Source organism: Microcaecilia unicolor, chromosome 1 (assembly GCF_901765095.1).
Source record: "Microcaecilia unicolor chromosome 1, aMicUni1.1, whole genome shotgun sequence".
NCBI classification, from domain to species: Eukaryota; Metazoa; Chordata; class Amphibia; order Gymnophiona; family Siphonopidae; genus Microcaecilia; species Microcaecilia unicolor.
The window spans coordinates 421,132,708-421,146,624 of NC_044031.1; the positions used below are offsets into that span (position 1 = coordinate 421,132,708).

The 13,917-nt window shown below is 40.7% G+C and overlaps 1 protein-coding gene across 4 annotated transcripts in view; it reads right to left on the reverse strand.

Annotated features, from left to right (window-relative positions):
- MBP (myelin basic protein) overlaps positions 1-13,917 on the reverse strand; it is a 366,551-nt gene that overhangs the window by 155,576 nt on the left and 197,058 nt on the right. For all 4 annotated transcript variants that reach the window (XR_003943107.1, XR_003943105.1, XR_003943106.1 and 1 more), the window contains exon 4: positions 4,073-4,157. Coding sequence is in view for 1 of the 4 variants with exons in the window: in XM_030211840.1 (XP_030067700.1) it covers positions 4,073-4,157 (85 nt within the window). In the remaining 3 variants the exon portion in view is untranslated. The remainder of the gene's footprint in view (positions 1-4,072; positions 4,158-13,917) is intronic.

Below are 13,917 nucleotides of genomic sequence, written 5' to 3' on the forward strand. Positions count from 1 at the left end.
TGCCTTACCCTGCTCCCTGCCCCCTACCTGTACATCAAAAGGCAAAGGAGTACCCAGAAGGTAAACCTTTAGTTATTGTGTTTTTAAAGTATGTTTGCATATCATAGAATGTGTTCACATCCCACTGGGCTCACTTAATTGGCTTAACAAGTTAATCAGCGTTGATAACAGCTCTTAACAAGCAATAATTAGCACTGATTAGAATTTATGCCACAACTCGCTAAGCGTATTCTGTAACAAAGTGTGCCGAACTTCTAACACACGCAGGCAAAAGGGGCGTGGTTATGGGCAGGGAAATGGGCATTTCATGGACATTCTAAAATTTACGTGCGTAGTTATAAAATATGACCCAGTGCACGTAAATCAATGCGGATTAATACTTTTCAAATATTTGAATGTCTGCATCATATCACCCCTGTTTCTCCTTTCTTCCAGGGTATACATGTTCAGGTCAGCAAGTCTCTCCTTATATGTCTTGTAACGCAAATCCCATACCATTTTTGTAGCTTTTCTTTGCACCACCTCGATTCTTTTCACATCCTTAGCAAGATAGGGCCTACAAAACTGAACACAATACTCCATGTGGGGCCTCACCAATGACTTGTACAGGAGCATCAACACCTCTCTCTATACAGCCTAGCATCTTTCTGGCTACAGCCACCGCCTTGTCACACTGTTTCGTCGTCTTCAGATCCTCAGATACTATCACCCCAAGATCCCTCTTCCTGCCTGTACATATCAGAATCTCACCATCTAACACATATGTTTCCCATGGATTTCTATTCCCTAAGTGCATCATTTTGCATTGAATTTTAATTGCCAAACATTAGACCATTCTCTAGCTTCTGCAGGTCCTTTTTCATGTTTTTCACTCCTTCCGGTGTGTCCACTCTGTTACAAATCTTGGTATCATCCGCAAAAAGGCAAACTTTACCTTCTAACCCTTCAGCAATGTCGCTCACAAATATATTGAACAGAATCAGCCCCAGCACCGATCCCTGAGGCACTCCGCTACTCACCTTTCTCTCATCCGAGTGAATTCCATTAACCACCACCCTCTGGCATCTGTCCGTCAACCAGTTCCTAATCCAGTTCACCACGTTGGGTCCTAACTTCAGCCTGTCAAGTTTATTCAAGAGCCTCCTGTGAGGAACCGTGTCAAAGGCATTGCTGAAATCTAAGTAGATTACATCTATCGCATGTCGTTGATTCAATTCCCTGGTCACCCAGTCAAAGAATTCAATAAGATTCGTTTGGCATGATTTACACCTGTGGTAAAACCATGTTGTCTTGGATCTTTCAACTTATTGGATTCCAGGAAATTCACTATCCTTTCCTTCAGTATCGCTTCCATTACTTTTCCAATAACCGAAGTGAGGCTTACCGGCCTGTAGTTTCCAGCTTCTTCCCTATCACCACTTTTGTGAAGAGGGACCATGGCTTTGTCCACCTTTAGATTTTCAAGTTGTTCATAAACACTTTCTTACATGAACGGTGCTATATCCGCTCTGTTCTCATATCTACTTTTGCCAGTCAGTCTTGGTCCTTCAAATGATGGAACTCAATTCCCATAGTCATAAGCAGCACCACGAACTACCTCCAGTTCAGAAAAGACCTACCTATTCAAGAAATTCTATGAGTAAAATATACACTAATCATTCTGGAAAAACAATATACAACCTCTAACTGTAATGCATCTTTTCATTTAAGAAATGAACTAAGACATATCTTCTCAAAAAACCCAATGACTATTCCATATGCACTAATAGTTATCTTGCCAACCACTGTAAAACACAGCGTCATATAACCTTGTAAATGTAATTGAATCAATGTAATCTCTAACAACTGTTAAATGTAAGCAACATTGAACCGAAACTCATTTTGGATTATTGTGGGATAGAAATATGAATATATAAAAATAAGTAAAGGTCTTTTTATACATGTACAAGGGCTTTAAAAAAAATTATCACAGGATTACACATGTAAAAGTTTATATGGTGACAAGAAGGTGTGTACTTTTACACAACCCACGTGTAGGCATGTTGAGGGGAAGAGTTTGGGCAGGCCATAGGTAGCATCACTACTTACACACATTGCACTAGATTCAGTAAATGGTGCCAAAATTTAGGTGCTAAAAAAAAATCCACATGGAGCGCTCTTCTATAAATGGTGCTCTGAATTGCGTGCCATTTACAGAATAGCACTTAGTGCCGAAACCTGTGTCCAACTTTGGGCGTGAGGATTTACACCAACTGAAACCTGGTGTAAATCCTGGCGGGTAAGTTAGACACAGATCACCCAAATTCTATAATACAGTGCGCATCTTTAGTGAACGCTCCGATCCACCCATGCCCCTCTAATGGCCATGCCCCCTTTCAGTTGCATATTAAAAGATTTGTGCATGGATCTTTACACGTTAGCAAGATGCATATGCAAATCCTAACTGAATTGGGTACTATATATAATATTTATCTCAGTTTAGTTAGCAATTGTACATGAATATGATAATTGAATGCAGTATTTCCTGTGCTATGTGCTAGTCTATAAATGCTGCTCTAAGATGGGTGCCGTTTATAGTGCTGGGATCCACATCAAATTTTGGGCACAAGGATTTATACCAATCCTGGTGTAAATCCTCATGCCTAAATTAACATTGCACACACATTCTAGAAATGTCCCCAACTCATCTTGTTGCTTTGTAGCTTTTACTATATGAGACGTGGGGTAAGGAATAATATATTGTAGAGGAATATATTCGAGTTATTCCCCAAGTTTTCCACGTCATCACTGTGACCCCTGACGCAGGTGCTAGTCACCGAAACACGGCCCATGTCGGGTCTTTTTTTGTCAAGTCTCAATCATTAAAGAACTGTGTTCCATTTTTGAAGGCTCGTGGTGCTGTTTTTTTGTTTGGACTTTAGTCTGTACTTCATTCCCGCTCTTTTGTTATATCACTGTCCTAATATATACCACTTTTGGAATAAGATTCTTAAGGCGATCGAGAGTTACTGGGGCTGTACGATTAAGCAAGAACCCCAACAACTGTACGGATACTATCAATTTACCAAGCAGTGTCCTGCAGGCCTTAAGCGATTCACAATTGGCTATGTTGCTTGGCATTACAGCAATCTTGCTGTTGTGGCTGGTAGATACTACCCCCATGATATAACACTGGAGGTCTTTACTACTGACTCAACTGTATCTGGAACCACAAATGATTATGACACTGGAGGATGAACTAGGTCGTAAATTTCAAGAGACATGGGAACCTTTGTGGATGACACTACCAACAGCAGTGTGAAGTTATTTGTTAAATTTTTGACCTAGTAGACTATGAGAGTACATAGGCAGGGAGCCAGGGGGGGATTTCACCGATGCCATGTGGTTACAAGCTTTTGTGTTCTATTCGTTGAATTCTATGTTTTTTGGACAACTAAATGTATTGGATTATATGGTTTTGGTATGCTGTTTTTGCAATGTAATAAAAAAGATTGTACCATAAAATGTAACTGGTAGGCTGGGGCGGGGAGGGAGGTGGAGGCAGGGTTGGGGGGAGGTAAGTTATAATATATAAACAATGTGTGTTTCATGTAGATTTGTAAACTTATTTTGTGGATGTTGAAATCTTATTGTTCTGATTATTAGGCAGATTCAACTGGTAACAAAGAGATTTAAGCATAAAAAAACTTGAGTGTACACATACATTAACAATGTCCTTGGGGCATTTTTGAATGAGAGCATTTATGTGGTGATTCTGTGAGCCTACTTTATAAACGGCAGCAGCAGAGAAACACACCGCTTGCAACATCACATGATCTCCTTTGAAGTCCTATTTTAATGGGAGAAAACAGGCCAAAATGTCACTTGCGAATCTGGTGAAATTTGAAAAATTATTTGAACTTGGAAACTTGCTCGGTTTGAGTTTGGCCTCAAATTATTTGAACATATCTATGCACCCATCATACTGCCAGAGTGAGAATAAAATGATGTGAGGTAAGTTTTAACCTCTCTCCCAAGGAAAGTGATTTTTTTTTTTTTTGCTGATAACATAAGTCAGATCTGCAATACATACCAAACACTTCATTATCCTCTACAGATTCCTGGCTGTGGTCTGCACTTGCTTTATTCTGATCTTCTCCCACATTCGGTTTAATGTTCTAAAAGACAGAATAATTCCGTAAGTTACATTTTAATGCACTTTATCAAGCAAAAGAAGATTAACTGCACATCTGTAGTCTATGCCTGTTGTTTGCAGTAAAGTAAGTGGCACTGTAAAGCTGCAGTTCCTCATTGTCATAGGGAGGGTAATTTTCAGTAGCTGCAGGTAGCTAGCCAGAGCAAAGAACACACCAGGATATGAAATGAAATCCTAACAAGTAATTCAGCTGGCACTCTCCTGCCTTGACCCATTTTTATATCCAAAGAAAGGGGAGTGCAACCTTCAAAGAGTTCTTTTCTTGGGGGGGGGGGGGGGGGGGGGGGTGTAAACATTTATGTGCTTACAAAGCTCCTTTTGAAAACTGTCCCATAATAGTCAAAATAAGAATCCAATCATCTTCTGCATAGAACATATTCTGGTGCATTAGGCTGAAATTCTGTTCGTTCACAGGTTGCATGGGCATATCGGTATGAATGGTGCAGACAGAGACAATACAGGTGTCTTTCATGGCTAGTGTTAGACATGCAGGAGCCCGGGGCAGGAATTTGGGAGGGAGTTCTTCAAAGCCCAATGGCAGACTGTGCCTTCTTCAGCTTCAGGAAAGTTTTGCCCTCTGTGGCATGGGGACATAGCAGCTGCCCTGTTTACATACTCCTAATGCCCTCCCTGGTGTCTAATAATAGTTTTGCTAATCTGCAAAAAGCTATCTTTTGAGTGGAGGAGTAGCCTAGTGGTTAGTGCAGCAGACTTTGATCCTGGGGAACTGGGTTCGATGCCCAATGTAGCTCCTTGTGACTGTGGGCAAATCACTTAACACTCCATTGCCCCAGGTACAAAATAAGTATCTGTATATATATAAACCACTTTGAATGTAGTTGCAAAATACCACAGAAAGGCGGTATATCAAGTCCCATTTCCCTTTCCTCTTACTTTGAACACACGTTTTGAGTTGATATGTCCAATCCCCATATCCTTGGGAAGGAACCAAATTAATGGATTAGAACTTGTCAACATTTATTGCAATGTGCCACACGTTTAAACATAACAATAATAGTACTGTATGTCTCACATCTCCATATTACACTCTAGTTACTACCATATAGTCAGTGAGTATCAACAAGCATATGGGAGACACGAGGCTCAATATTCAGGTGGCAGCGGGAATCACTTTTGCTGTCTGCCACCAGTGTTAAACCTGGATATTCAATGCCAGGCAGTTTCCAGCAACCGACACTGAATATCTGGAGTTTTTTTTTAACCACTAAAAAGTTAACTGGTTATGTCATATTCAGCGGTAGTCAGTTAACTTTTTAGCGGTTAAAGATAGGACAGCTATTCATGCGGTCCTATTGTCCGCTAAACTTATCTGTTTAGGTGCTGAATATCAGCGCCTAATCGGGCAAGTTGCATGGTATAGTCAGTTATGCGCTAACTGGCAATATTCAGTGGAGATAACCGGTTATCTCCCGCTGAATATTGCTGGTTAGTGCCGATATGCTGTTTAACCGGTTAGTGGCCATGTCTGGCCAGTTAAATAGCTTTGAATATCGGGGGGGATAGTTTTGTTTGACAATATCCTTAACAGCAAATCTGCTGCTGTGAGAGAGCTTATGTATTCTCAGAAAATAAAATGTGCATATCCACACTTAAAAGTACAAAAATGCCACTGAGCTAATAAAGCAGTTTCTTACAGGCATTCACAGAAGACAGTAGTCCACCAGTCTCACATATGGATCACATAACCAGACATACAGAGGACTGGAAAGAGAGGATGTGCAAGTGGTGGTGACATAAAAAATGTTAATAAAAATTTTTAATGTGCAAAAATGTGATGACATACTAGTGTCTAACCCACCGAATAAAATGAACCAGGGAGTATATTTGTGGCACAAATCAAATCCTCTCTTTCCACTCCTCTTTATGTTTCTTCATTTCATTGAGTTTTCTTGATTTTAGCTGTTCTGATATATTGCTCATATATTGTCCAGGACTCCTGAAGAAGGACTGCATGCCGAAACACGGCCCGTGTTGGGTACTTCTTATTGATATCACTTATATGGTGAATCTGAAGAATAAATATACCATCTTTGGAATTAATAGTCTTAGATCTTCCACTCTGGTGTTGCTCTGTTGACTTTTTGTGGAAGGTTTCAATTTTCTGTTTTTGCTGTGTTTACCCCTTAATAAATCAAATATAAAAATAACCCTATGAACACTGAGAAGACTTGATAGAAGAAAACATCTAGAAATCAAAATTAATTCAAATATTAAATATTACATAGTGTATAAGGGAGGCCTCAGTATCACTTCCTCCACCATCACTCAAGAGGGAAAACAGGGTGAATGTCACAAACGACCTCAACCTGGCAATAACAGGATGCCAAATAGCGTCCTTTTTCAAAAGGCAGGCAGACCCCTGAGTACCATCACACCATCATTGGTACTTCCAATGTGCAATAATGTGCTCAAATAAGTGCAATAACAACTACACTCTTTCAAAACTCTACAAGTCTCATCAAAGTTTATCAAAATGGGAAGCTCAAAAATAGATGCAAACACTTTCAAATAGGACTCAACAAAGTTCATCTACTATAAATATAGCCCATATGCAAACTTATCTGCAAGTAAATGACGTTACACTTCACATTCCGCATGCCAAGTCTATCTTGGAGTTCTATAAAGCCTTGTTTTGGGTGCCCAACGCCAGATCCTCCTCACAATAGTGGGCCTGCTGCAGAGGCTCACTGAGTAGCACAGCTACCCTCAACGAGACTAAGGTCCTGCAATGAGGACATATTTAGGTTCATCTGGGGACTGGGAGGGTTCTTATTTGGGGGTTTGGGGAGGGTTATTTCTAGTACAGGGTTTTAATGTTTCCTAATACAAGTTCACATAATGAGAGGTTACAGACAATGCAATGCTCTGGCTCTCCAACAGATGGAGTCCCAACATGGATTTTGAGAGACTGTTCTGATCTTCTCTCACCCCTTATTTTAATCAGTGCTAGTCTGGCTTCTGGTATGATGCTTCATGCACAGAAATTTTTTAAAATTTGACTATTCTTAAAAAAACTTTGGATGTTTTTGTTTATTTTATGCTATGTTTGTTATTGAGCTTATTATGTATGGGCCTCTTATGAAGCTGCGCTAGCGGTTCCCGTTGCAGCAATACCGACAAGTCGGCACTGCTGTGCGGGAACCGCTAGCAAGTTTTGATAAAACAGGCCCTATGTTTGTTGTAAGCTGCCTAGATTAGTAAATGGATAAATGATTTTTTAAAAAGTAAATAAATAAAATCTAATTTTTGCCCGATAGTTAATCTCCCTTTTCTGGCTAAGATAACTGAGAAGGCTGTTCTCTTTTGACTGCAAAAATTTACTGACATATTCAATCCAAGACAGACTAGCTTGCACAAGGGGTTACAACACAGAAATCATTGTAGTCTCAGTGTTAAATTAAGTAGTTTGTTTTTAGACTCAGGGAGAGTCTAAAACCTCTCCTCTGCATTTGACAGTGTAGATCACTCCCTTCTCTTGCATCATTTGAGTAATACAGGAATGAAAGGTATTCCTTTGAACTGGTCTTGACCCTCTTTTTCTTCTTGCTCATTTAAGGTTGCCTTTGAGGAACACTCCTCTTCCTCCCTGCCACTTTTGGCAGGAGTTCCATAAGGTTCAATCCTTGCACTGGCTCTCTTCCACATTTTCCAAAATCTTGGTATCCTGGTGCAAGTTCTGGTGCAAGATTTAGGCTCTATATCCATGCAAATGACATGTAATTATTAGTGGCTCATGATACATGGGATCTAAGTTTCCAAGAAAACTTGGCCTCAGATTTATCGAGGATTGCCTTCTGGGTAGCAGGCCATAACCTTAAATTAAATCCCATTGTGTGAAGCACTCTGGTTCCCTAAAATCTCCTGTTTCTATCATTTCATCCTCTAATAAGTCAACTCCACTTAAATTCTCTAAATCAGCTAGATCCCTGGGAGTTATCTCTGATAGATCCCTGTGTTTTGACCCTTACACTTCATTATTACACAAAAGGTATTTTATGCACTTAAAAATTTTAATTAAACCATGCTTTGATAACTTGAAGATACTGACGCATGCTTTTATTTTGAATTGACTGAATTACTGTAACTCCATTTTAGCCAGCTTTCCTCCATACGCATTGCACCGCCTACAGCTCTATAGAACACCACAGTGAAACTGCTCTATAATGTTAATCATTACGATTATGTGACTTCCTTGTTAATTGACCAACACTGGCTCCCAATATTGAGCAGAATACAGTTTAAGATCATTCTTTGCTCGTAAGACCCACTACACTGGAGTCTCTTCACATCTATGTAATATGCTCATATCTTACTACCTTCCTAGTACATGTCGTTCCTTAGATGTCCACCTCATCTTAGTTCCATCATTTTAGAAATTAGTACTTAATTCCACAATATGGAGGCTAGACAGCTGAAAAACACTGAATGTGAAGAATCAACTACCAATTCACTGTGTTCTGACTCTTCTTACTAGGTTTAAATCTTCCTTGAAGATGTGGTTGGTCAGACAACCTACTGCCTTGGGTGAACCACTTCATAAAGGTGGTTAATAAATCCCAATCAATCAATAAATAAGCAAGCAAGCAAGCTGATTCTTTATTCTCTCAATCTATGTATAATCTTTGTCCTTCTCACCCACACCTACAGGAGAACACTGGTCTGTCCCCTTCCTATTGAAACTCTGTTTATTATTTAGATTTAACAATATAATGTTTGCTGGTGTTAATAGGTGTGCTATGCATTACACTGCCCTCCATTTGTAAGTTGTAGCTGTTTTGTTCCTTTTTGTTTTTTGCAATAGAGCAGTATATCAAATACTCATAACTAAATAATTTTATTTATTTATTGGGATTTATTAACCGCCTTTATAAAGGGATTCACCCAAGGCGGTGTACAGCAGGTACAGTTTAACATAAAACTTACAATTTTGTTAACAGCATTTAGTAAAATAACCAAGAATAAACATAAATACAATAAATGAGGTAAACTTGAAAACAGTAAATTGAAACCTAATAATAGAACTACCATGAAACAGTACTAAAAATATACACGTTTAACAGCACTGGAATTCAAATACCAGAGATATAATACAATGTTGGCATAATACTAATGATACACCTAATAAGCATGCATTAGAACATTCAACTAACATAGATATGATGCTAAATATTTTCTACAATATGGCGGCTTACCATATAGCTGAGGGACCAACAGCAGATATATGATGGGAACAAGATGCATGATACAGAGTGCTATCACACTTTGCTGGAATGGAACAGCTTTCTCAAAGCTCAGAACAAAGCTTTAAGTTCTGTCCATGTATGGACTTTCCTGCACACAACAGTACCTCCAGCACCTCAGTTTTCTATTAGCTCCCTTTGTGTAAGGAGTTACTACCTCCGTGTTTTCTGACATTGTTCTTCATCATCTCTTCCCTCCCTCTCCTCAGAATGCTTGTACAGGTCTGAAATGAAAGTGTCTTCCATGACTCCTTCCAAAGCAGATGAGAACTGAAGCATGCCTGCTCTGGTTTATCAAAGGATATCCCTAAACAGCAAGCCTACACATTCTCTCTCCATCATAGTCTTCTTTGCCGATAAGGCAATGATAGGACACTTTGGGGCTCATTTTTGAAACAGAAAAACATCCAAAAAGCAGCAGGAAGCGGCAAATGGACTTTTTTTTGTCCAAAATGTCCAAATCTCTATTTTTGAAACCTATTTTAAAGATGTTTTTCTATGCAGTTCGTCTACAGTGCATCCAAATCACAAGGGGACACGTTGAGGCGGGATTTGGGTGTTCCCAAAACTTTGACATTTTTCTGTCATAATGGAACAAAGCAAAAATGTCCAGGGCTAAAAGTTAGACATTTTGGTCTAGACCTGTTTCAATCACGACTAAGTCACAAAAAGTTGCTCTTAAGGCATGGCCCTCCCTTACTCCCCATTGGTCACTGATCACCTTCCACACCCCAAACATGTGACAGAAACAGTACATACCAGCATCTATGACAGCTTCAGATGTTATGGTCAGTCCTATTAGAACAGCAAGCAGGACCCCGGAGCAGCCTAGTGGGCAGTGCAGTGTACTATAGAGAAGGGGACCCAGGTCCATAACCCAATCTAACTGGTAAACTTGTGGTGGAAAGTGTGGGCCCTCCAAAACCCACCAAAAACCTAATGTACCCACATATAGGTGACGTCTGCAGACATGAGGGCGATTGTAGTGGTGTATAGTTGGGTACAGTTTGCCCATACAGTATAAGGAGGTCATATTGAGATGTGTACCTGGGACCTTTTATGTGGAGTCCACTGCAGCGCTCCCTAGGGTGACCCATCGTTCTGCTGAGATGTCAGTGTGGCCAGTATAGTAAGAATGCTGCCTCCCCCCTCCCCTAATGGTTTGTTTTTGTGCATTTTTCCCTTGGAGGGTTTTTTTTCTTCTGAAAATGGTCACAAAAGAAAAATGTACTGAGCACAAAACATCTAGCAAATGGCCATTTTCGAAACAAAAGGATGTACTTTTTTTCTGGTTAGAAAATCACTATGTTCACCAGATTGAAAGTGCCCCTCCACACAAATTTCGACTGCTGTCAGCACAGACCTTGCAGCACAAGAACGGTGCAGACCATTTGCAGCTGCCTGGTTCAATGCTAGACTTATTCTGTACCAATAGTGCAGACACAGTACAGGATTCCTCTTGCTTACCAGTTGAACTTTAAACCTCCCCTGTGCAGTATCCGGCTGACAAATGCTCCTCATCTGTTTTGTAGTCCCTTCCAGGGCAAGCTCATTCGTTTCAAGGGAAAATTTGAAAGCACTAGCTATAGAAGACCTTAGCTGGGAGCACAAGAGGTTTGAGGGGAACCATAGGTGCACCACTAGCTGTGGTGACTGGAGGCATGTGAAGCAGATGGAGAGGGGGCCCACAGCAGAGGTGGCAGCAACAACAGAGCATGGCCAAACTCGAGCAATAATTTCAGGAGCCTGAGACTAGTGACAGTGGTAATCTGAATCTGCAGTGCCTAGGGAACACAGTAGTGGTGTCTGCAAGTAGCAGAATTTCAATGAAACACAGCAGTAGTTGAAGTTCAGAGGGACTAGAGGGCAGCAGCAGCTGGAGCTCATAGGGACTGTATTAAGAAGCAGTAGCAGGTGGTGTGTAATGCAGGAGGAAGGACATTACAAATGAACATGACAGCTCCTGCACTACAAAGGAAAGTCACAGAAATGCACCTTGGAATACATCTTGACAGCAGAAGATAGAAGGGGGCTGCAACATATTCAGATGCAAAATTTTATAAACAAGTAACTTAAAACTATCTAGCATGAAAAAAAGCCTAATTGCTACCTTTATTAAGCTTATTAGAAGTATAATATGTAAAATGTTAACAGGACTACTGCTTACATTTCTGAAGAAAAAGGAATTACATTGGTAACCATAAACTTGTATTTCCTGACTTCCTTCTCTAATAAAAACCACAGGAAGGCTAAACTTAACATAATCACATCAGCGGAACTTTACCAAGCAGTGTGACCCAGGTAAAAATGCTTAATTTCTTAATTTACAGTAAGAGGGTTTTGTCAGCAACTGAATTTCAAAAAACAAGTTTTACTGGGTGTACATGTTCAATGCCAGCTTCACTTTTCTGTATGTGAATGACAAGTCTGGGTAGAAACTAGATTTGTAGGCAGCTGTGTATACTACAAGATCCTAGTAAATAATCATTTAAAAAAGTTGAAATCAGAATTCAGAAGCAAAATTTGTAATATCAGTTAGGGGTGTGCTGGTAAATTTTTAACAACAGGCTCTCTCTTCGGGTGTAGCCAGCTCTGCAATTTGTGGGGTCAGGGGTGGACTTAACATAGTAACATAGTAGATGAGGGCAGAAAAAGACCTGTACGGTCCATCCAGTCTGCCCAAGACAACTCATATGTGCTACATTTTGTGTATACCCTACTTTGATTTGTACCTGTGCTCTTCAGGGCACAGACCGTATAAGTCTGCCAAGCACTATCCCCGCCTCCCAACCACCGGCTCTGGCACAGACCGTATAAGTATGACCAGCACTATCCCCGCCTCCCAACCACCAGCCCCGCCTCCCACCACCGGCTCTGGCACAGACCGTATAAGTCTGCCCACCACTATCCCCGCCTCCCAACCACCAGCCCCACCTCCCGATCTCGACTAAGCTTCTGAGGATCCATTCCTTCTGCACAGGATTCCTTTATGCTTGTTGGGGGAGGGGGCAACGCATGCTTCTCTCCCCCCTCGTGTGGGCATGATAGGCTTACCTTTGCTGGCAGCCAATAAATGGACTGCCATCACTCTCCACTGCTTGTTTCTGGCTCTGAGCAACATGCTGGGACTTCTCGCATATGCACCAGAAGTCCCAGCATGTTGCTCAGAGCCGGAAACAAGGAGCAGGGAGCAGCAGCCGCCTATTTACTTGGCTGTCAGGGCTCTGCATCCCCACCAGCAAAGTAAAAGAGAATTCAGGAGGAGGCCCAAGCCCACATTTTGGGAGTCAGTTGTTAAAGTAGCCATGGAGGGGCCTACTTTAACAATCGGCTCTCAAAATTATTAAAAACATAATGGTTCTCGCGAGCCTGTGAGAGCCCGCTCCAACACGCCACTGATACCAGTGCATAAAACTCATGTCTGGCCAATATTCAAAGTGGGTTTAACAGCTGGCAACAGCCGCCAACTGGTTAAATCATTTGTATGTGACTTGTCATTTTCAGCAGCTCTTAACTGGTTAGTGGTGCTGAAAAACGACCAGTTAGTGCCAAAGTGGAAGCCGGCTACCTCGGGGGCATTTCAGAGGTGGAGTGCTGTTAGCTCCCAATATTCAGCGTTAACCGGCCATGTTTAGTGCATAAATAGGACCGCATAAATAGCAGTCCCATCTTTATGCACTAGCCAATGGACGGTTACATCCGAATATTGACTTAACCAGGTATGCGCTAGCCGCCTTTTAAAAAAACCTAGAAATTCAATGCCAGTGCCTGCACAGGGTCCGACATTGAATTTCTGGTTTAGCGCCGGCGGTGGACATGAAAATGCTGTCCACCACAGGCTGAATATTGGCCGGATATGAGATTATGAATTAGTATTGTATTTTATTAATAGATGTCTAATCTGCTTTTAACCAAAAGGCTATAAGGCGGATTACATATTAGAATAACTTCTCTAATGAGGAGTTTACAGTAAAAACAATAGTAAAATGACCTATTTAAACAAACTGATACAATATCATCCCAATCTAACAGATAAAATCATAATTATATAATTCAATTAAGGTATATCACAATCTTTGCTTTCCCAAGACTCTTTTCTCCTTCCAAAAAGCCCCTTTCATATATCTCTTTGACATCTTCTCTCTATAGACTAAGGATTTCTACCTCAAGGGAGTTAAATCCCCCCTCAGTCCCTCCTCATACATGCACACATTCACAACCTGAGCAGCATATATGTAACACACAACTGGGGTCAATCATATTTATTAATTTATTTTTAACTTTATATCCTACCTATCCCTAAGTGGCTTACATAATAAAAACATGCATAACCTGACAACCACTTCTCAAGAACAATACATCAAAAAGCCTAAACTAGAAAGCTGCCAAGTAGAGTTCAGGAATCACAAAAGGCCTGCACATATAACTGCATTTTTAGAACCTTTTTAAATTGCTGTAATG